The 19905-nt window shown below is 47.4% G+C and overlaps 1 protein-coding gene and 2 pseudogenes across 3 annotated transcripts; all 3 read right to left on the bottom strand.

Moving 5' to 3' along the window:
• Positions 1–1769: 1769 nt before the first annotated feature.
• LOC103564423 (dicarboxylate carrier SLC25A8) lies at positions 1770–10898 on the bottom strand. 3 transcript variants are annotated; one of them, XM_070625861.1, is made up of 9 exons: positions 9317–10898; positions 8349–8503; positions 7372–7528; positions 4693–4907; positions 4307–4517; positions 3289–3483; positions 3106–3207; positions 2575–2755; positions 1770–2230 (listed from the first exon to the last, which is right to left on the bottom strand). In XM_070625861.1, exons 4-9 carry the CDS (start codon positions 4816–4818, stop codon positions 2116–2118), a joined length of 930 nt encoding a protein of 309 aa, XP_070481962.1. In that variant the 5' UTR covers positions 4819–4907; positions 7372–7528; positions 8349–8503; positions 9317–10898; the 3' UTR covers positions 1770–2115. The 3 variants fall into 3 exon arrangements, with proteins under 3 accessions (XP_070481962.1, XP_070481961.1, XP_008538391.2); XM_070625860.1 differs by having other exon boundaries at positions 9484–10032; XM_008540169.2 differs by lacking the exon at positions 8349–8503 and having other exon boundaries at positions 9484–10009.
• Positions 10899–11794: 896 nt separating this feature from the next.
• LOC103564429 (protein FAM91A1 pseudogene) lies at positions 11795–12460 on the bottom strand (annotated as a pseudogene).
• Positions 12461–13563: 1103 nt separating this feature from the next.
• On the bottom strand, positions 13564–19444 carry LOC139084255 (protein FAM91A1 pseudogene; annotated as a pseudogene).
• Positions 19445–19905: the final 461 nt, after the last annotated feature.

Here is a 19905-nt window from a genome sequence, read left to right as displayed (position 1 = left end):
TGGGTGAGGGAGTGTGGGGCCTGGGTTGTGACTCTAGGTCTCCTCTGGGCCAGCAGGAGCCTGCTCCTAACCTGCCTCATGGTGAAGCTCTGAAGGAAGCCTGACTAGACCTTTATGAAGATTACCTCTGTGATCCTCAGTGCTACCTTGAGTCAGGCAAAGCAGGGCTCACCAGAGGCTCATTTCATAGGCACTAAAGGTTGAGGACCAGTGACTGAGTCAGGCCTACCGGTACACTGCCGTGGTTCCTACCACTGTTCCCAGCTCCTCATTGTCCCAGGATCATGCTCAGAACCAGGATGAAGCCTGGTGGCCTACGTCCAGTCCAGTGTCTGGGACACAAGGCTGGTGAATGAACCAGCTGACAGACATGCCTAGGGCAACAAACTGCACCTGTTTCCTCTGGTGCAAAACAGTGACAGCCTGCCCCACAGGATTAATGTGAGAATTAAGGTGCGTTGACCGGCACCTCCACTTATGCTGACTCCCTGTAGCCCAGCAGAGAAGAGCCTGGCTGGGCTGCCTGCCACCTTCAACCAGGTTCAACTCATGGCACCCAACCCTGTCCCTCTTGGAGACTACGAGGCTTCAGCTCAGCCTGTGAGAAGAAGGAAGTAAGGTGACAAATCCTGGGCCCTCCTTCCTTCTCCGGGCCTCCTTGCCCAAGCACTGAAGGGCCTAGCCTCCAGGAATGACCAGCAGGGAAGGAGCAGCAGCATGAGCTGCTTTAGGCTGTGGGAAGTGGGAGGTCATTATTTTCTGGGCCTGGCTCCACAGCTGCCCAACAGGATTCTGGTAGGACCCCAGCACTGGCCCCTGGGGGACGAGTCCACAGGGTCGGGGAGGAGTCTGAGTCAGAGTCCCAGTTCAGCTGCCGTCTTCCTGTGTCCTTGCCTGTGTGACCTGTCGCAGCCCTCAGCTTCTGCAGACATCTATAAAATGGTCCTGGGTGACTTAATTCTGAGGGCCCAGCCTTGCAGGAGAGGCCTCGGGTATTCCGGGACCTCAGAGTCCCCTAACCCTTGAAACAGAAGCAGCCCTGCCTACCTGCTTTACTGCCGCTGAGGACAGGCAGGCAGGAAGGCTGACATCCCTGTGCAGGCTAAGCCATGGCTTGTCACCATCTCCTTGGGATCTCTAGCCCAGGGAGAGGGCGAGACTCGAAGTGGAAAGTATCCTCAGGCTGCAGCCAATGTTTGCCCTGCAGCCCGCTCCACCCAGTGCAGGTGCACCCAGGCCCCCTCCTGAGGGTGTGACTCTGGAGGATGGGAAGCAGCCTGACTTGTCCCCACTGAGTCCGGGACTTTGGGGAGGTTCGTTTCCCATTTGTAAAACGGGATAAAATAAGCCCACAGCACCTAAGATTCCGAAGTTCCTCTAAATCTTCCAGGAAGCACAGGAAATGCAGGGCAGATGGGAACACTTTCACTTTGCAGATAAACAGGCCTGGGGCCAGCTGGGAGGTTGGAAAGGTTGGTGCTGGAGCACCAGGCACTGAGTGAGGGAAAGCTCAAGTGGCCTGGCAGGGGAAGGGGAGGCGAGGCCACTGCTGTGACTGTGGGATGCTCCTTCACTTGCCACCTCAGCCCCAGGCCTGGTCTGGAAAACAAAATGGACTAGATGACCTCCATGGGTCCCAGGCTGGGTGCTAGGGGTAGAAGGTAGCCCACATACTCCTTTCAAAGTGGCTCCTCCCTTGTCTACCAGGTATCAAAAGGGCCCATTCGACCAAGACCTCTGGTAACAGCTACAAGAGAGGGAGGAGACACCAAGGTTGAGGTTGCTTTATGGGTGATGTGCTGGTGGGGCTGGGCTGGGAGCAGGATGAAGAGTTGGGCTGAACTTTTCAGGGCACTGAGGGCTTGGAATCCTGGCTGTTGCCAGGCCTCCCACAGGGTCAGTTGGGGTCAACTCCACCAGGACTGAGAGGCAATGGAAGATGGGGTACGGAAGAGGGATGAGAATGTGGGGAGAGGGAAGGGAGGTGGTGGGAAAGGGAGAGGAAGGAAGGGGTGGGGGGAGAGAGAAGGGAAGGAGAGGAGGAGGAAAAGGGAAGCAGGGCCTGGCTGAAGCCAAAGCAAAGCCAGCGGTGGTCAGGTCAGCAGCAGGAGAGGCTCAAAAGGGAGCTTCCTGGGAAGTGCAGGCAGCCATGAGGGCCCGTTTCAGCTGCTCATAGGTGACGAACATCACCACGTTCCAGGAACCCAAACGGAGAAAGGAGGGCATGAACCTAGAGGGGAGAAAACACAGGTCACAGGGGGCACCTCCCACTTACCCTGCTGGGCCCTGGCATCCAATCCAACCCAGCTGCTCGTCTCAAAGGAGGTTGGGAAGGCCCAGGTAATAGCCTCACAGCTGTGTGGCTGTGAGCAAGAATCCCTTCCATTTAAACCTCCATAAAGTAGGGATGATAGCAACTCTGGGAAGGAGTTAAGAGCATGAGAGAATGCCAGTGAAATACCAGGGCCAGGATCAAAAATAGTTTGATACTTGGTTGCTGCTCAGTCCCAGGTGGTTCTCTCCCAACTGAGTGATAGGAGGCCTGGAATTGGGCGGGGTGGGTCAGAGGCTCACCCTTTGTAGAAGGCTCGGGGACCCTCCTTCTGGAGCATGGTAAGGGCACAGTGGCCAGCGCTGCTGTACTGGCCCAGGGCAGAGTTCATATATCTCGTCTTGACCACGTCGACAGGGGAGGCGATGATGGTGGTGCAGAAGCCTGCCCCGAAGGCGGAAGTGAAGTGGCAAGGAAGGTCATCTGCCAAGGAGGAGAAGTAGGCAAGGCAGTCAGGACTCCTTGCCCCATCATTCCATAAGGGGAGAGATTATTTAAGTAGCTAGGGGTCTCGTGGTTTTAGAGAGCCGGAGACTCCAGCTAGCTCTCCTGAGGACACAGGAGTCATTTTGCCAATCTAGCCTCAGTGCCTCAATGTGCAAAATGAGAGCTTTGCCGCAGTTGGCTTCAATATGGCAAATGGGAGAGAGAAACTCGCTCCACAAGCAGAGGGGAAACAGGATGAAAAGATGTGGTCTTCAGGCAAACAGATTCCTACACCTGATTTCTGGTTGGAGGAAGGGCGAGACCCAGCATCATCTACCCTAACTCACCTGTCATGAGGTTGGCCTTCAGGAGGGTGTCCTTGATGAGGTCGTAGGTCACGAGCTCGGCACAGTTGACAATGGCATTACGAGCAACGTTGGGAGAGGTCCCTACAGGAGGAAGCAGTGTCTATGTGAGACCAGGGAATGGGGGGAGAGGAAGATGGGGAGAAAGAAACACCTGGTACAGACCTTTCCAGAGTCCCCGGAACCCCTCCTCTCGGGCAATGGTCTTGTAGGCATCAACGGTGCTTTGATATCTCCGGCCACCACCAGCCCGGGCCTGAGCCTGGAACCGGACCTTTACCACATCTGTGGGCTGGGCCACAGCCACAGCCAGGGCACCTGTGGTACTGCCTGCCAGGAGGCGGCTCCCAATGCCGGCATCTGTGGGAGAACCATGGGGGTCAGCGGCCAGCTGGGCATGCCTCTCCACCAAAACCACCATGTCACTGTAACCTCTTGCTTTTTGGGAATAGGATCCAGACTAGCTCTTGCTCTAATAACTCCTTGCATCAAAGTATCACTGTGTCTACTACTTGCTAGGCACTGGGACACAGCAAGGAGTAGGACAGAATGAGAGTTAGTGATTTCTTCATAAAGCATTTTCATTCACTTCATTTAATCTGCTCGACACCACTGAGAAATGAGAATCATTTCCACGTGACAAATCTGCAAAACAAGGCTCAGAGAGAAGTGGCTTTCCCAAGGACTGGGACTCATAAGACTTGGATTCTCATCCCAGATCTCTTCCCCCTGCCATGTGATCTTGGAAAAAGGTGACCTTTTGATCTGGGTTCTGTTTCCACATGTGTAAAATGGCGGGTGGGCATGGCATGCCGAGGAGATGAAATGGAGGAGTGCTGGCCTTGGAGGCAAAAGTCCTGGGTGTGTTTTCTAGCTCACCATTGTGTGCCCTTGGCCAAGTCTGCTCCCCGCGGCAAGCCTCAGTCTCTTCATCTCTAACATGAGGATGGCACCACCTACTCTTCTCAAGGTGGTGGTGAGGACTTCATGGGATGATGCCCTGCTCAGAGCCTGGCACAGCCCAGGTGCTCAGGAATCGTTAGGAGAATCAGGGCCCCTTCTAGTTCTCAGTTCTGATTCTCCTAGGGATCTTGGGGACTAAAGGAGCTTTGCAGCATAGTAAACTAGGATCAATCACTGAGAAGAAAAGGCCAAGGGGACTATGGGCCAGCTCCACACTCACGCTCAGAGCCCTTGGTGTAGAACTGCTTGACGGAGTCATAGAGGCCAATGCGGACAGAGGCAAAGCTCATCTGGCGCTGCAGGCCGGCGACCAGCCCGTTGTAGAGGCTGCAGGGGCCCTCGGTGCGCACCATGGTCAGGATGGTGCCCAGCACACCGCGGTACTGGGCGCTGGCCGCAGCCCGCACTGGCCCCTGCTTTTCTCCTTGGATCTACAAGGCAAAGACACGGTGGTTACAGGGATAGGAAGGTTGCCCTCCCCATCTCCTGCCATCCCTATGCTCCAAAGTTTACAGTCTCAAACACCCCACTGGCCCTTGAGAAGTCTGTGTCTTGGGAAGGGAGCAGATCAGACACCATCAGGACCCCCAGGCTTCCCCCCCTTACCTGCAGCCGGACTTTAGCAGTATCCAGGGGAAAGGTGATGAGATCTGCAATGCAGGCAGCTGTGCCAGCCCCCAGGAACTTCACAGTGGCAGTAGGGGGCACATCTGTGGCCTTGAACCCAACCATGATGCCGATTTCCCAGGAGATGGAGAAAAACTGGAGAAGGGGGCACCTTCAATCAGCAACAAGACGAGATAGAGGAACTCTGCCGGAATCTAAGCCAAGGAGAGAGAAGCCCGATGAGGAGCAGTATCCCCAGGCACCCCTGCTCACCCCCTCACCCTTACCTTCCCTGACAGCACCACCTCCCTAAGCAAGGACCAGAGCAGCCCTGTGAGGGGGAATAGGAGTGAGTTCCCTGGAGGAACCCAAATAGGGGCTGGAGAGGCAACTCCTGCCAGAGGAGTCCATATCTTGTGCGGAGTTCCCTCCCTTTCACTCAGGGAGAGTCTGGATCAGGGCTATCCAGTGCTGCCTCACAAACAGGCACTGGCCCAGCCCTGTCTGCTGAGTGCAGAGATTTCAGTGATCATACCCACATTCCTACTTCTGCAGATCTGTCTGGAGGACAGGCCAAAGTGGGGAAAAAGTTTCAGCCAGATCAAGCCCTGACAGGCACAAAACCACAAGCTTATGCCCTGGATTTCTTAAGCAGGAGAGATCCCTATGGGTCTGGAATTATCTAAGTCTAGAAGAAAAGGAAAGAAAAGTCCAATTCAGTCCCCTCCCAGCCCATCAGTCTAATTTTCTTCCCCAGCCCCCACACAGCTTGGGCTTGCTAGTCACTCAACACGACAGCTTTGCTGGGCACTGGTTCAGACACAGGAGACAATGTTGTCTACTCTAGAGGGGGCTTATTGTCCAGGCACAGGGGGTAGGCAGGTGATTCAAGCTGCACTCCAGGCTTGCAGGACGTACTCTCAAAATGCAGAGGAGGGAACAACTAACTCCATCGGGAGAGAGGTAAGGAAGAGTGGGTAATCAGAAAAGGTAAAATTTAGCTGTGGCTTGAAGGACACTGGACAATTCTTGGGGCTGAGAGTAAGTGCATAGTCACTGGACTCTCTCCGCCTGGCCTACTGTGTGATGCAGGGAAAACTGTCTCCCTGTCTGGACAGTTTCTCCTCCAACATAGGGGATCTATATCTTCACCGTAAAAGCGGTGGGGATGGGGAAGTCCAGGTCAGAGCTATGAAGAGTGACAGAGGAAACCAAAAGCTCCATTTTGTTCTCAGAGTTGGAACAACGCCCTCCTCTGCTGCCTCAGGAGGAAGTGAGCCCAGCACCCCAATGGGGGAGGGTGACCTGCTTCTCTCTCCCCTGAGATCACTTCTCTGACTTCATAGGAGCAGCTGCTCTGAGCCCAGCCTGATTGGCTGCCCCTGTCATTGGGGCCAGGAAGACAGAGCTGGCTGGCAGAGGGAGGATGTGGTGGGAGTCAGCTGTGAACACAGAGACCCATGGAAACAAACAGCTCACCCAGCTTCTTCCTCCTGGGCTTCTCACCCAGGTGACTGGGGCAACCAGGAAAATCCAGAGGCTACTTACTACTCAGTTGCATCAAGAGCTCCTAAAGGGTGGGGCCTAGCCTTATTGTTTCCCTGGAACCTGGCCCACAGGAGGCTCAGTGAAGACTGGCATTCAAATGGCAGAATGGGTTGATGAAGGTGCTCTAGACTCCCCAGCTTCCCTGCTCTGACACATCCATCTCCCAGGAAGTGTTCCACACCTTCCCCTACTCCACTGCCTGGGGCACTCAATCAGCTCACTTACTCCTCAGAGCAGCCCTTTGAGGTGGCTGCTCTTACTTCCATGTTACAGATGAGGGAACTTAGTAAGAGCCACATCTTTTAGGCTCCCAAGCTTATGCTATTTGCTTTGTATTGCTGCCCAGAACATTTCTCTCCTGTTTTCTTAGCCCCAGGCACAGGCAAGGCTCTCATGAGGAAGTCCAACACCCAACCCAGTTCTCTTCTGTCACTATGATAGTTCTGAGAGGGTTCAGGCAAATGGTGTCCCTTTTCTGGCCGTCAGACATGATGACATGAGTCTATTATGTCCTGACCTTGAGCTGGGTTGCAGAGTGTTGTGAAGGCCAGAGAAGAGTAAGACCTGGCCCTCCTCCACCTCAAAGATGAATGTATAGAGGTTCAGCTGCCATTGTGAATGTTGCTTTGGGTTTGCCCTGGTCCTTCAGAGATGTGGGTATGGGGACAACAGTCACCTGAGCTAAAGACCCTACTAAGAAAAGTAAGTAAAACAGGCCTAGAAAGAGTTAATCATATTTTACAGTCCCCAGCAAATAACCAGTTTCAGTGTTAAAAAAATACACCTGATTACTAATCTCAGTCTCAGAGATAGTCAAAGCTGGACTCAATAATATGTAGTTAGAACAATAGGTTCCTGTCCTAGCTCTGCCACTGACTCCCAGGGTGACACAGGGCCAATCACTGGACCATCTGGGCTTCAATTTCCTCCTTTGTATAATGGAGACCACCCTCCTTGGTTTGTCAGAGTCAGTTTAATGGCCAGAATGAGACCAGGGATATATGAAAGTTCTTTGCGAACTCTGAAGAGCGACTTCACTGGGGTGGTGGTGCTAATGTCTTCCTGACCCCGGCCCCTAGACCAAAGGGCTAGGAGGCAGCACGAGACGTCTCCCGTAGACTGGACTCTTACCTGGCTTAGTAAGGTCTCACGCTGAGTTCTCCAAGATCAAGCTTCTCTAAAGGCATCCCTTTCTTCAAAGCTGCCAGTGGCTATCATGGCCCGATCTCCTTGGTTTTCCATAGAAAATGGCTGGGAGACGAAACACCTAATGGTCATACTATGTGTCCTGTGGGTGAAAGCAAAGGAGGAGAGTTTAGAAAATGAAATTCGCCTTAAAGGACCACATATCAGCAAGGAAAGGGCCACCTGCCCAAGGCACACAAGCCTACTCAGTCCTTGCGTGGGGAGGGGGTGGCGGGAGGGAACAGGGTCCATTTCACCAAGGGCAGCCGGGACTGATTAAGTGACCACACTGGAGGGGGGACAGGAAGCCAGGAGTCCTCCCTCCCCCATCTGCTTCCTCTCTTAGTATCCCACATCAGTTCTCTTCCAGAGTTCTGCTTTAGTGCCCTCGGGGCTCTGGAGAAGCATCCCCCAACAGAGTCAGCAGATTCTGGTCCGTGGGAGTGTTGTGAGCGGGTCCCGATAGGTCAGAGACTCGCTGAGTCGACTAGGACCCAGACCCGACTAGGACCCAGACCCGAGCTGCGCGGATGTTAAGAGGGGCTGGGAGCGCGCCCTGCAGCGGCGGGCAAAGCAGCTCAAGTCCTCCTCCCAGCAAGAACAGCCCCGGGAATGGCCTGGAGCCGCCCGCGGAGGGAGCGGTCGTTCCGGTCATCGTACACGTGCAGAGGGGCCCCCAGCCAAGGCAGGGCTGGGCCCCCTGGCCGAGGGGAGGGAGTAGGCTTAAATTACAGCCAGTTGAACGCGAGGTAAAGAACAAAAAGGAGATAGAAAAAAGGTGAGAGAGAGATAAAGAAAGAAAAAGAACAGAGAACAGACAGGAAAAACACAAAATAGGCTGGGAGGAGAGGAGGGAAATGAGAGAGGGCAGAGCGTGGCCGGGGTAGCGGGCGCAGGGCTGGGGCGGGCCGGCGCGGGCTCACCGGGCCGCAAGGAGAACACGAGCGCGGGCGGCTGTCGGTGCGCGGGCGGACGGCGCGTCGAGCGAGCACAGACAGACTGTCGGAAGGCGCGGCGGGCCGGGCGTGCAGTGGGCTCTGCGCGGGCTGCGGCGCGACTTAGGTCTCGGGGGCGTGGCCTGCGGGAAGGGGGCGGAGCTTGGGGGGCCCAGGGCTCCGAGGAGGGTGGCGACCTCCCAACCGCTGCCTTTCCGCGGGGACCGTCACGCCTAGAGTTCTCCGCGCGCCTCCCTCCACTCCCATGCCGGGCGGGCGGATCCCCGCGTCTACCTCTTTGTTCCCCACCAGGGTTACTCCTGCGCCCCGCCTCACACACCGCCTCGGGTCTGCCAACCTCATTGTGGAAATGGCAAGACAGACGCTCGGAAAGAAGAGGGTCCCAGGGTCACACAAGCCTCTGTCCCCCCTGTCCCCGCCCCGCCAGCGCTCTTTCTAACAGCGGCCCAGGGTCTCGAGTGTAAGGACACTCCCTCCTTTCACGCGGCGGGTCCGCGACCCCAGGCTCCGCAAACCACCCCACCGCCTAGAGCGCGCGGGCTGGCTCCTGCGGGGCGGGGCCTCCCGACCGGCCTCGCTGGCGATTGGCTAAAGCCGCCGCGTTGGCAAAGGAAGGAGCCAATCTGGGCTGCCGCGGCAGGTGGCGGGCAAGCGCCAACGGCCGTTGGGTGCGGCTGGGCTTCCCGCCTTCTCCTGCCGCCCACCGGCCTTTTCCTTGGGGACCTGGGGGACTTGCGGCCCTGGCGGGCAGGGGCACCGAGTGTGACGCTCCCGCTCCCATTTATAGACGAGCGAGCGGGCCGGCGCCCCGCGAGTGAGAAGGCCCAACAGGCCCCGGGCCCACTGCGTGCCCAGCCCCTGGAGAAGAACCCGACCTGGGGGGTCGTCAGGTAGCCTGCGGTCTTGTGGGGGTGACAGACACGTGAACAACCAACCTTGGGTCCTGTGGTCAGGACGAGCACGTGCCTTTGGGGAGGAGGAGGAGATAGGTCTCTGTTCGCCCATGGAGCCTCTGTCCCTTTCTTCCCTTTTCCCTCCCTGTCGGCCTCCCAGGACCGCCGTGAGGACAGTTGAGGCGGCGGAAGCAGGCCCCCCCGAATACCTTGCAAGCTCTTCGAGAGCAGGCAGCTATTTCCTATGTTGTTAGTATGACAGCACTCCCGGGCCGACATATAGCCGAGGCCCAATCCCTGCTGCGTGGGCTGCCGTTGAAGGCGCCTTGAGAGGTGTCCTGGCAGGATCCGGGAGACGAACGTTTGCTGAGTGCAATTCCTATGTGTCAGGTTCAGCGTGGATACTTCACAACACCCTGCGAGGCCAGTGGTGACCTCTGTTTCACAGATGAGTCCCAAAGAGGTGAATCACCTGCCCAAGGTCACACGGCCAGGAAGTGGTGGGCCGAGACTGGAACCCTGGTCAGCCAGGCTCCATGCCTTTGTTTTGCGTGTTGTCCACAAGCAGAAGTCGTCAGTTGCAGACTATAGCTGGAATGGGACTGGATGATTACAGCAGGAAAGAAAAACTCACTGAGCACATGGTTCTGGGAGAAGCAGTAGCAAAGCGAAACTGAGAAGTCAAGCCAGAAAAGTATTTCTGACACGGCGGAGTCTCCCATCCGCTGCTGGTCTAGTTTTTGCACGTGAGCTTCCATGTCCCGCTGTGATGACGGATTCCTAGAGTGCTCAGCAAATCTGGGGTAAGACTGCTGAACTTGTCAGTGATCTTTGAGGAGACACGAAGAACAGTGTGGAAGCAAAGTCCTAGAAGTGGAAGTGTCACCCTGATTGCCAAAATAGGAAAGAATCTGGACTTCAAAGACCACACACCCTTGAGATGTTTGTTCACCCCTAGCAAAATTCAAGGGACTGTTAAAAGGATGATGTGTGGACACTTAAAAGGGAGAAGTAGAGATCACCCGACACAGCCTTACTGCTTGTAATGTGTACTTCTAACCTGAGATCACTATCCTTGGTTTCCAACCATATTCGACTTTATATCAGTTGGTATAGCAACTACAGAAAAATTCTTAAATCAAGGTGATAGCATGCAACAATCATTGCTACCAAAATAGAAAAATTCTATTTTTCCATAAAGATTCTATGAAAAGAAAAACCCAAACTGAGTGAGAAAGTCTACAAATAAACATTGTTTAAAAATAGGATGTTTGTCAAAAATGGAAATAACCCCAAATGTCCATCAGTTGTTGAATGAATAAATAAAACATAGTATACCCAAACCATGGAATATTATTCAGTAATAAAAAGGAATGAAGTACTGATATATGTCACAACATGAATGAATCTTGAAAACATTGTGCTAAGTGAAAGAAGCCAGTCACAAAACACCACATATTGTATGTTTCCATTTCTTTGAAATGTCCAGAATAGGCAAATCTATGGAGACAAAAAGGAGGGCTGGGGAGGATGGGGGCTATGGGACATGACAGCTAAAGGGTAAGGGGTGGTGGTAAAAATGTTCCAAAATTGATTGTGGTGATGGTTGCACAACTCTGTGTATACTAAAAACCATTAAATTGTATTCTTTAAATGGATGAATTGTATGGTATGTGTGTTATATTTCTATAAAGCTGTTATAAAAAAATAAAAACAAAATGCAAATTGGACTATGATAACATCAAGGGCTGCTTATTGCACTTTGAATAAATTCTAAATGGATTAAAAAAAAGAGTGTTTTCCAAAACTTCTCATGAAATATCAGTGAATCTTTATGAGTTAAGACTTTATAAAACAAGGTTAAATTATATATAGCTATGCTCATTTGCATACCTTCAACAGGGTTCAACTGATAGACATAATTTATAGATACCCATAGGAATTCTTAATGCCTCATCATACTGTCTCTCAATACTGGATGTTTATTGTTTTATGCTCTTTTTATTCTAAATACTAAGAAGTCTTGTCACAGGAAGAGTTAAATTGCTTTCCGTTATCCCCGAAAGTGTAAGGAACAAAACATAAAATTAAACAAGATTTATGTTTGATAAACTAACACATAAAATCACCATTACAATATTCATAGTGACTGCTTATAAATGTTAACAGTCATCATAAAGCCTATAAAGTTTATCGTTAGATTTATAAAATGAAGTGCAGATTGCTTCAAGACACAAATACAGTGCTGAAAAGCTCTTTGTTAAAAAAAAAGAAAGAAAGAAACAACCTGCGGGCCAATTAAAAAAAAAGCAGCTTCTTGTTGCATTAGGGCATGCTATAATGAGCAAGACTCCAGACAATATTCAATGTTTTCCAAACTACAACACAACATAATTTTAACATCATTTAAGTATAAATTATACTGCACCAGCAGTATGCTTTTCAGTGACTGGCACTATAAAGCTAATTTTAAGAAAGATAAAAAGACACCAAGGGTGAATAACAAATGATGCAAGTAAGTTATTGCAAATAAAGATTAGCAGCGAGAAGCGAGAAAGATGACACTCTACTCCATTCTGATAAGATGCCATCTCTATTACATTCTTTGCAAGAAATGGAACTTCCATATCAGTATAAGATAGTTAAGCAAACTTGAAAAATCTGGCCTCAGGGTGAATATTCAGCATTGAAGCACCTTCCTAGAATGAGTGAACAAAGGACGTCTGGAGAGTTTTCTACTGAAATGTCACAGTTTTGAAGGCTTTCTTCAATTATGTTGTGGGTAGCAGTTTTTCTACAAACTTTCTAATTTAAGTCAGAGCTAAACAGTGGAATTTGAAAGCACAGCTCAAGAGGAAACTGGTTGGCTTCTGTTGTGGCAACATGAGTTCTGTTTTGTTGTTGAATCTGCCGTTACTTCCTCAATGACCATTTCAAATGATTCTATACTTTCATTTGCTCTGAGCCGGAAGTTAAAGCAGGTTCTTTCTCATCAGAAGCACCACCAAGTTTTCTGTTTGTTTGTTGACTAGAAGCGTAGACATGGGGACGTATCCACAGAAATCTCTGCAAGCCCACTTTGCTCCTTGATATTTGCAGTGTTTTGTCAACACGCATATTGACACAGGCAAACTCTCCTTGTTCTGTTTTGCCAAATGGAAAAGGTTTCATCCCATCATTCAACATCATGAGCTAATCTGGAGTAAGAATCACTTCAGGATTATGAATTCAAAACATTACTAATGCTCAATAATAACCCTGAAATATATCTGATGGTTTTTAAAGTCTTGTACCTTTGGACAGTAAAAGAAATGAGCATCTGACTTCTGGGCAGTGACTTCTGGATAACTGGCCTAATATTCTGAGGAGTACTATTGCCAATGGACTGAATTTGTTAGTGAGAGGAGGCACGGAAACAAGCAATGTGTAATTTTTGTTTAGAACTCTGCTGCAAGTCGCAGGGTCCAAATCAAGAAGGCTTTCACATGAGGGCTGGCCCTGTGGCCTAGTGGTTAAGTTGGGCATGCTCTTGGACAGCCTGGGTTCAGTTCTCAGGTGTGGACCTACACCACTCCTTGGTGGCCATGTTGTGGCGACCCACAGGCAAAATAGAGGAAGATTGGCACAGATGTTAGCTCAGGGCAAATCTTTCCCAACAACAACAACAAAAAGGCGGCTCTCACAGTGTAAGAGATTCAGAAGAAAACCATAATTGGGTTGTTCTGGCTAGGCAGTTGTGCAACTATATCATTATTATGATGCAGAGACAGTTTTGTGTTTCTCAGAGTAAGTGCCTGATCAAAATATCTCTGCAGTATTCACTTCTTCTTCAGTGTTTTGAACCTTTTCTAGTCCTGTAAGGAAGCTGTCCAGAAACTTAGGTGAGAGTTTGCCAACGTTCGATGAAAGATTTCCCATCATTAAAAAGGTAAGAATTGAGTCAAATAGGAAAGCAATATGCTTTGTGTGTCCTGTAGACGGATCCAAACTGCTTATCCTGGCTGTGTCCGCTGGATCTTGACTATTTGTATGAGTATCAGAGCTGACAAAGCTTCTTGTTCAGGAACTACTTTCCTCACCATCCTGTGATAGAAATATCTTTTGTGGATCAAAAGTTTTTTTTTTTTTTTTTTTTAGGTTAAGCAGTAGTGAACTGATTTTTTTTTTTTATTAATGTTATAATAGATTACAACCTTGTGAGATTTCAGTTGTACATTTTTGTTAGTCATGTTGTGGGTACACCACTTCCCCCTCTGTGCCCTCCCCCCACCCCCCCCTTTCCCTGGTAACCACCGATCAGATCTCCTTATCAATAGGATCAAAAGTATTTTTAAGTCTGTTTACAGATGGAACATTCCACCATGATGAATGAAGTGGATTCACATTTATTACGTGTCTCTCCTCATGGGCAAAGACTAATCAGTTATACACGAAGATATTATTCTTAACCAGAAAAAAGTCCATCTCAAGGATATTTGCAAGCTCTGCAACATTGTTGTGCTCATCTATTGAAAGAAATATAGAATTTCAAAGGAATCACCCAGTCATCTTGCATTCAATTCATTACAAAATCTTTCAGAGAATAAAATTGTTATTAGATATTGATACAGTCAAATAAATAAATTCTTTGTTATATAAACTGCATACCACATTGTCATCTGGTGATCCAGGGAGTTGAGGACCTGAATCAGTGATGTTATCTATAGTATATTTATCAGGTAAAATGTATATCTGTATGTCATTTTTGTGATCTGACCAGCCTACGCCACCCATCATGCCTCTATGGCCGTTTCCACTGGTTTTATTGTTAGAAGATGTGACCATTCCTCAAATTTCAAAAAGAAAAAATTTGATAATCTATACTGATTTGTAATATCAACATACTGGTATCTTTTTATGCCAAAAAAAACTTAGACAGTCAGCCCTAGTAAAATTGGGCAATGAAGCATGAATTTTCTTATTGTTCATAATGTCCTCCATAATCTCCACAAGGTGAAAATGGTGTTATCTTCAGGCCCCTTACTGTAATATCCAATAAATGGTAAAGGTACAGCATGAAATAATCTTGGCTGTAATAGTTCCTCAAAGTATTTGCGTTCATCTTTCTTGACATGTTTAAGTCATATTTTGTGTATCATAACTGATTGTAGCTACGTAGAGGACAACCTGCTTTGCATATTTTCTCTGTGAATTTCCAAGACCCGTGTTGGCGGGCAGCTTGCTCTGTGGGTGGCTGTGCCTGATGTGGAACTGCATGTCTATGGTGCGAGGGCCCTGGGACAGTGCTGGGGAGCCTGCTAGAGGCCTGGCACCTTACACTTTAGAATGCCTGGGCTGCCCTCTGGAGAGCTCAGCAGGGCAGAGAACAGCTAACAGGGTCAGGGGTGCATCAGAGGATCCAAGTTTCTGCATTAAATTACGTTTTAAGGAAAAAAAGAGCTTTTAAATTCATCTTTCTTATAAATAACTCTCCAGACCCACTAACCTACTCTCATATGTGACCATTTCCCAATTTCAATGAAAAGATTGGAGAATGCCTCCATTTTACTTTTCTCCATTTCTAAATTTTTGCCTGTATGCGTCTATTTTATTTCTAGGTTTCCCATATCCTTTCCAGAGCGATCCCTCCCACCTGTATTCATTATTCTACACTCTTCTGTTTTCTCCAGGACCTTGCTTCTGCAGTCTTTTCCCCCCATCTTCAATATTTCCGTCCTTTTACTGTGTGTGTGTGTGTGTATAAATTCAAAGGAACCCTCAAGACTTTCCTACACCTTATACAAAGGCTATTTTTTCTCCTTCCTTTTTCTGCCAAACTTTCCAAACAATTGACTATCTTCTCAGCTTCTGGCACACCTCTTACATATCTAATGAATGAATAAACGAATGATCTCACATTCCTCTCCTCATTCACTTTACACCAGCCACACAAACCTTCTTTTTGTTCTTTGAACATGCTAAGCTCATTCCCGTAGGGCCTGTGGACTACTTGCTCCCTTTTTCTGGAACGGTCTTCCTCAGATCTCTGCCTGGCAAGTTCCTCTCATCATCCCTATACACATACACACACACACACACAGGTGCACAGACACGCACACATACTACTTGGAGATCGCCAGTGATCTCTTCTTCAAGTTAAGTGCACTTTTTTTTTTCTGAGTAAGATTTGGTCTGAGTTAACATCTGTGCCAGTCTTCCTCTATTTTGTAGGTGGGTCACTGCCAGAGCATGGCAGCTGACGAGTGGTGTAGGTACGTGCCCAGGAACCAAACCTGGGCCACTGAAGCAGAGCGCTCCCAACTTAACTACTAGGCCACAGGGCTGGCCCATAAGTGCACTTTTAAAGCTAACTTTTTATTGAAGTATAAAATACATATAGAACAGTGCATAAATCCTAAGTGCACAGCCTGATAAACTTTCATAAAGTGAACATCCTCATGTAATAACCACACATCAAGAAACATTATTAACATTATTTGTCAATTATACTTCAATAAAGCTGAAGAAATAAAATTAGAAAATTTAAAAAAAAAGAAACATTATTAACACCCCAGAAACAACCCTTCATGCTCCCTCCCAGTCAATAGTCCCACTCAGAGAATAACCACTATTTTGATTTCTAACACCATTTGTTTTACCTGTTCTTCAACATTATATAAATGGAATTATACAGTAGTACTATTTTGTTTCTTTCACTCAAGATTGTATTTGTGAGATTCATCCAAGTTACATGAAGTTGTAGTTCTTTAATTCTCATTGCTCTATAGTATTCTATTGTATGAACATATCCAGTTTATCCATTGTACTATCAATAGGTGTTTGAGTTGTTTCCAGTTTTTGTCTATTCCAATAGTACTGCTATGAAGTAGGACAGTCCCTTTTTCACTTTCAACAGTCTTATTGAGGTACAACTTAAATACCACACAATTCACCTATTGGTAAGTGTGCATTTTAATTAATTCTTAGTAAATTTATATAATTGTGCAACAATTACCACAATCCAGTTTTAAAATACTTCCACCACCCGCAGAAGTTCTATTGTGTTTGTTTGCAGTCATTTTCTTCTCTCACCTCCAGCCCTAGATAAGCACTGATCTTTTTGTCTTTACAGTTTTGCATTTTCTACAATTTTCACATTAATGTAGTCTTTGGTGTCTGGCTTCTTTTACTTAACATAATGTTTTTTGAGGTTCATTCATGTTAATGCTTGTGTCAGTAGTTTGCTCCTTTTTTATTGCTGAACAGTATTCCATCATAGTGATAGAGAACATTTTGTCTGTCTACTCCCCAGTTGATCGGCATTTGGATTATTTCCATTTTTTCAATTATGCATCAAGCTGTTACGGGAATTCATGTACAAGATTTTTTGTGGACATATACTTTCATTTCGGTATATATCTAGGAGTAGGATGGCTGGATCAGATGGTAGATGTATATTTAACATTTTAAGAAATCAAATTTTTCTGAAGTGGCAGTACTATCTTACATTGCCACCAACAGTGCATGGGAAATCCAGTTTCTTTTCTACAAATTTCACTACTTTTAGCTGACAAAGCTGTGGACTTCTGCTGTCTGCCAAATTATTACCCATATTTTATAGATAAAGAAACTGAGGCTCAGGGAGACCAAGAATTTGACCTTTGTCACATAGCTGGTAAGTATCAGAGCTGGGATTCTTATTTTGGTATTTGTTATAAGGTCCATACTCATTCCCTTTACGTGAATTCAGACGTATATTCATATACTCAAGAGATTTCCACCCCTGCAAAAATAGATGTCAGTATTTTGGGCTCCCAACAGCAAAGCTATATTTTAGGAAGGGTTTTTTTTTTTTTTTAAAGATTGGCCCCTGAGCTAACAACTGTTGCCAATCTTCTTCTTTCTTCTTTTCTTCTCCCCAAAGCCCTCCAGTATATAGTTGTATATTCTAGTTGTGAGTGCCTCTGGTGCTATGTGGGATGCTGCCTCAGCATGGCCTGACAAGGGGTGACATGTCTGCGCCTGGGATCCAAACTGGCAAAACCCCGGGCCCCGGAAGTGGAGCAATGCAAACTTAACCACTGGGCCGCAGGGCCGGCCCCAAGGAAGGGGATTTTCTTTATCTTTTAAAAATTTATTCATTTTACAATGAACTTGCACCCTTACCTAATAATATATACAAAAACTAACTCAAAATGGATCAAAGACCTAAATATAAGAGACAAAACTATAAAAGTCTTAGAAGAAAACACAGGGCAAAAGCTTCACAATATGAGATTTGGCATTGATTTCTTGGCTGTGACCCCAAAGGCACAGGCAACAAAAGAAAACATCGACAAATTGGAGTTCATGAAAATTGATAACTTCTGCGCATCAAAGGACACAATCAACAGAGTAAAAGGGCAACCTACAGAATGGGGTAAAATATTTGCAAATCACGTATCTGATAAGGAATTAATATCCAGAATATATAGAGAACTCCTAAAACTCAATAACAACAAAAAAACCAATTCAGGGGCTGGCCTGGTGGCACAGAGGTTAAGTTCACAAGTTCCACTTCAGTGGCCTGGGGTTTGCTGGTTTGGTTGTGGACCTACGCACTACTTGTCAAGCTAAGCTGTGGCAGGCATCCCACATATAAAGTAGAGGAAGATGGGCATGGATGTTAGCTAAGGGCCACTCTTCCTCAACAACAACAACAAAAAAGAGGAAGATTGGCGGCAGATTTTGCTCAGGGCTAAACTTCCTCAAAAAAAAAAAAGAATGTGGGGGAAGAAAACCCAACCCAATTCAAAAATGGGCAAATGACTTGAATAGACATTTCTCCAAAGAAGATATAGAAATGGCCAATAAGCACATGAAAAGATGCTCAAAATCACTAATCATTATGTAAATGCAAATCAAAACCACAATGAGATGGCACTTCGTACTCATTGGGATGGTTATTTTTAAAAATGGAAAATATGTGTTGGTGAGGTTGTGGAGAAATTGGAACCCTTGTGCACTGTTGGTGGGAATGAAGAATGGAAGTTCCTCAAAAACTGAAAAATAGAACTACCATGTGATCCAGCAATTCCCCTTCTGGGTATATACCCGAAAGAATGGAAAGAGGGTCTTGAAGAGACATTTGTACACCCGTGTTTGCAGCAGCATTATTCGCAATAGCCAAAAGGCAGAGCAATCTAAGCATCTATTGATAAATGAATGGATAAGCAAAACATGGTGTATACATATAATGGAATATTTTTCAGCCTTTAAAAGGAAGGAAATTCTGACACATGCTACAGCAAAGATGAACCTTGAGGACGTTATGCTAAGTGAAAGAAGCCAGTCACAAAAAGATAAATACTACATGATTCCACTTATGTGAGGTACCTAGGGTAGTAAATTCATAGAGACAGGTGTAATGGTGGTCACCAGGGGCTGTGGGGGAGGGGAAATGAGGAGTTATTGTTTAATGGGTATAGAGGTTCAGTTTTGCAAGATGACAAGAGTTCTGGGGATGGACGGCTGCACAACAATATGAATGTACTTAATACCACTGAACTGCACAGTTAAAAGGCTTAAGATGGCAAATTCTGTTATGTGCATTTTACTACAATTTTAAAAATTGACTAAAAAATCCATTCATTCATTCATTCATTCATTTTGCAATGTTCAGGCACTTTGCTAAGGGCGAGAGATACAATTGTAAACATGGCCCTGTGCATACCTGCAAGGGACTTACAGGCTAGTAGGGCTGTCAGACAGGTAAACAGAGTTAGACCAGGCTGTGGGAAGCTGTCAGAGGGGCTCCTAAGTTCCCCATGCATATGTCTAAGAAATAACAGAAGTGGATAAAGCAATAAATGCTACAAGATCTGTGCCGTTGATCATTATCAGAAAGCTCTCTCCTAGGCAGAGCTGGAGATGGTGAGTCTGTTACTACCCAAGTGGTTTGGTTTAGAGGCCAGAAAATGATTTGCTGGGAATATTACTGAGGATATTTATATGTTATTTAAAACATGTGAGCATTACCCTTCTCTCACTACTCCTTCCAAATGGAATCTTTCCAAAGTCTATTGACTTTATTACTATTCCATTCACTCAGCTCCCACTTCTGGTACTCTTGCCTGGGTTGCGACAACAGCCTCGTCTTCCTACGACCAGAGTCCACTCCACTAATTCATTCTTTACGCTGTAGTCCGTCATCCCTACTTCCAACACTTCGGTTGCTCCACATTACCCTCAGAATTCTCCATACTCCTTAATGTGGTGTCTTAGTCAGCTTGGGCTGCCATAACAAAGTACCATAGACTGGGCGGCTCTAACAAAGGGATTTTGTTTCTCACTGTTCTGGAGGCTGGGAAGTCCAAGATCAAGGTGTCGGTTGATTCGGTTCCCTGGTGTGGGCCTTCTTCCTGACTTGCAGACAGACTTCTCACTGTGTCCTCACATGGCAGGACGATGTGTGTGGGGGTGGGGGCGGGGGGTGGAACTCTAGTTTCTTTTCCTCTTCTTATAAGGACACTAATCCTATCATGGGGACCCCACCCTCATGACCTCAACTAAACCTAATGACCTCCCAAAGGTCCAAGCTCCAAATACCATCACATTGAGGGTTAGTGCTTCAGCATATGAATTTTAAGGGGACACAAGCATTCAGTCCATAA

The sequence above is a fragment of the Equus przewalskii genome, chromosome 6, assembly GCF_037783145.1.
Source record: "Equus przewalskii isolate Varuska chromosome 6, EquPr2, whole genome shotgun sequence".
In the NCBI taxonomy this organism is placed as follows: Eukaryota; Metazoa; Chordata; class Mammalia; order Perissodactyla; family Equidae; genus Equus; species Equus przewalskii.
This window is presented reverse-complemented; position numbering and strand designations above follow the sequence as displayed.

What these genes read in the sequence shown, in the direction of transcription:
- LOC103564423 (XM_070625861.1), bottom strand. Translation starts at nt 4,818, where the DNA reads ATGGTTGGGTTCAAGGCCACAGATGTGCCCCCTACTGCCACTGTGAAG. An exon ending in CTGCTAAAGTCCGGCTGCAG is followed by an intron (nt 4,518 to 4,692) that starts GTAAGGGGGGGA and finishes TTTGCCTTGTAG; the next exon opens with ATCCAAGGAGAAAAGCAGGG. An exon ending in CTACACCAAGGGCTCTGAGC is followed by an intron (nt 3,484 to 4,306) that starts GTGAGTGTGGAG and finishes GTTCTCCCACAG; the next exon opens with ATGCCGGCATTGGGAGCCGC.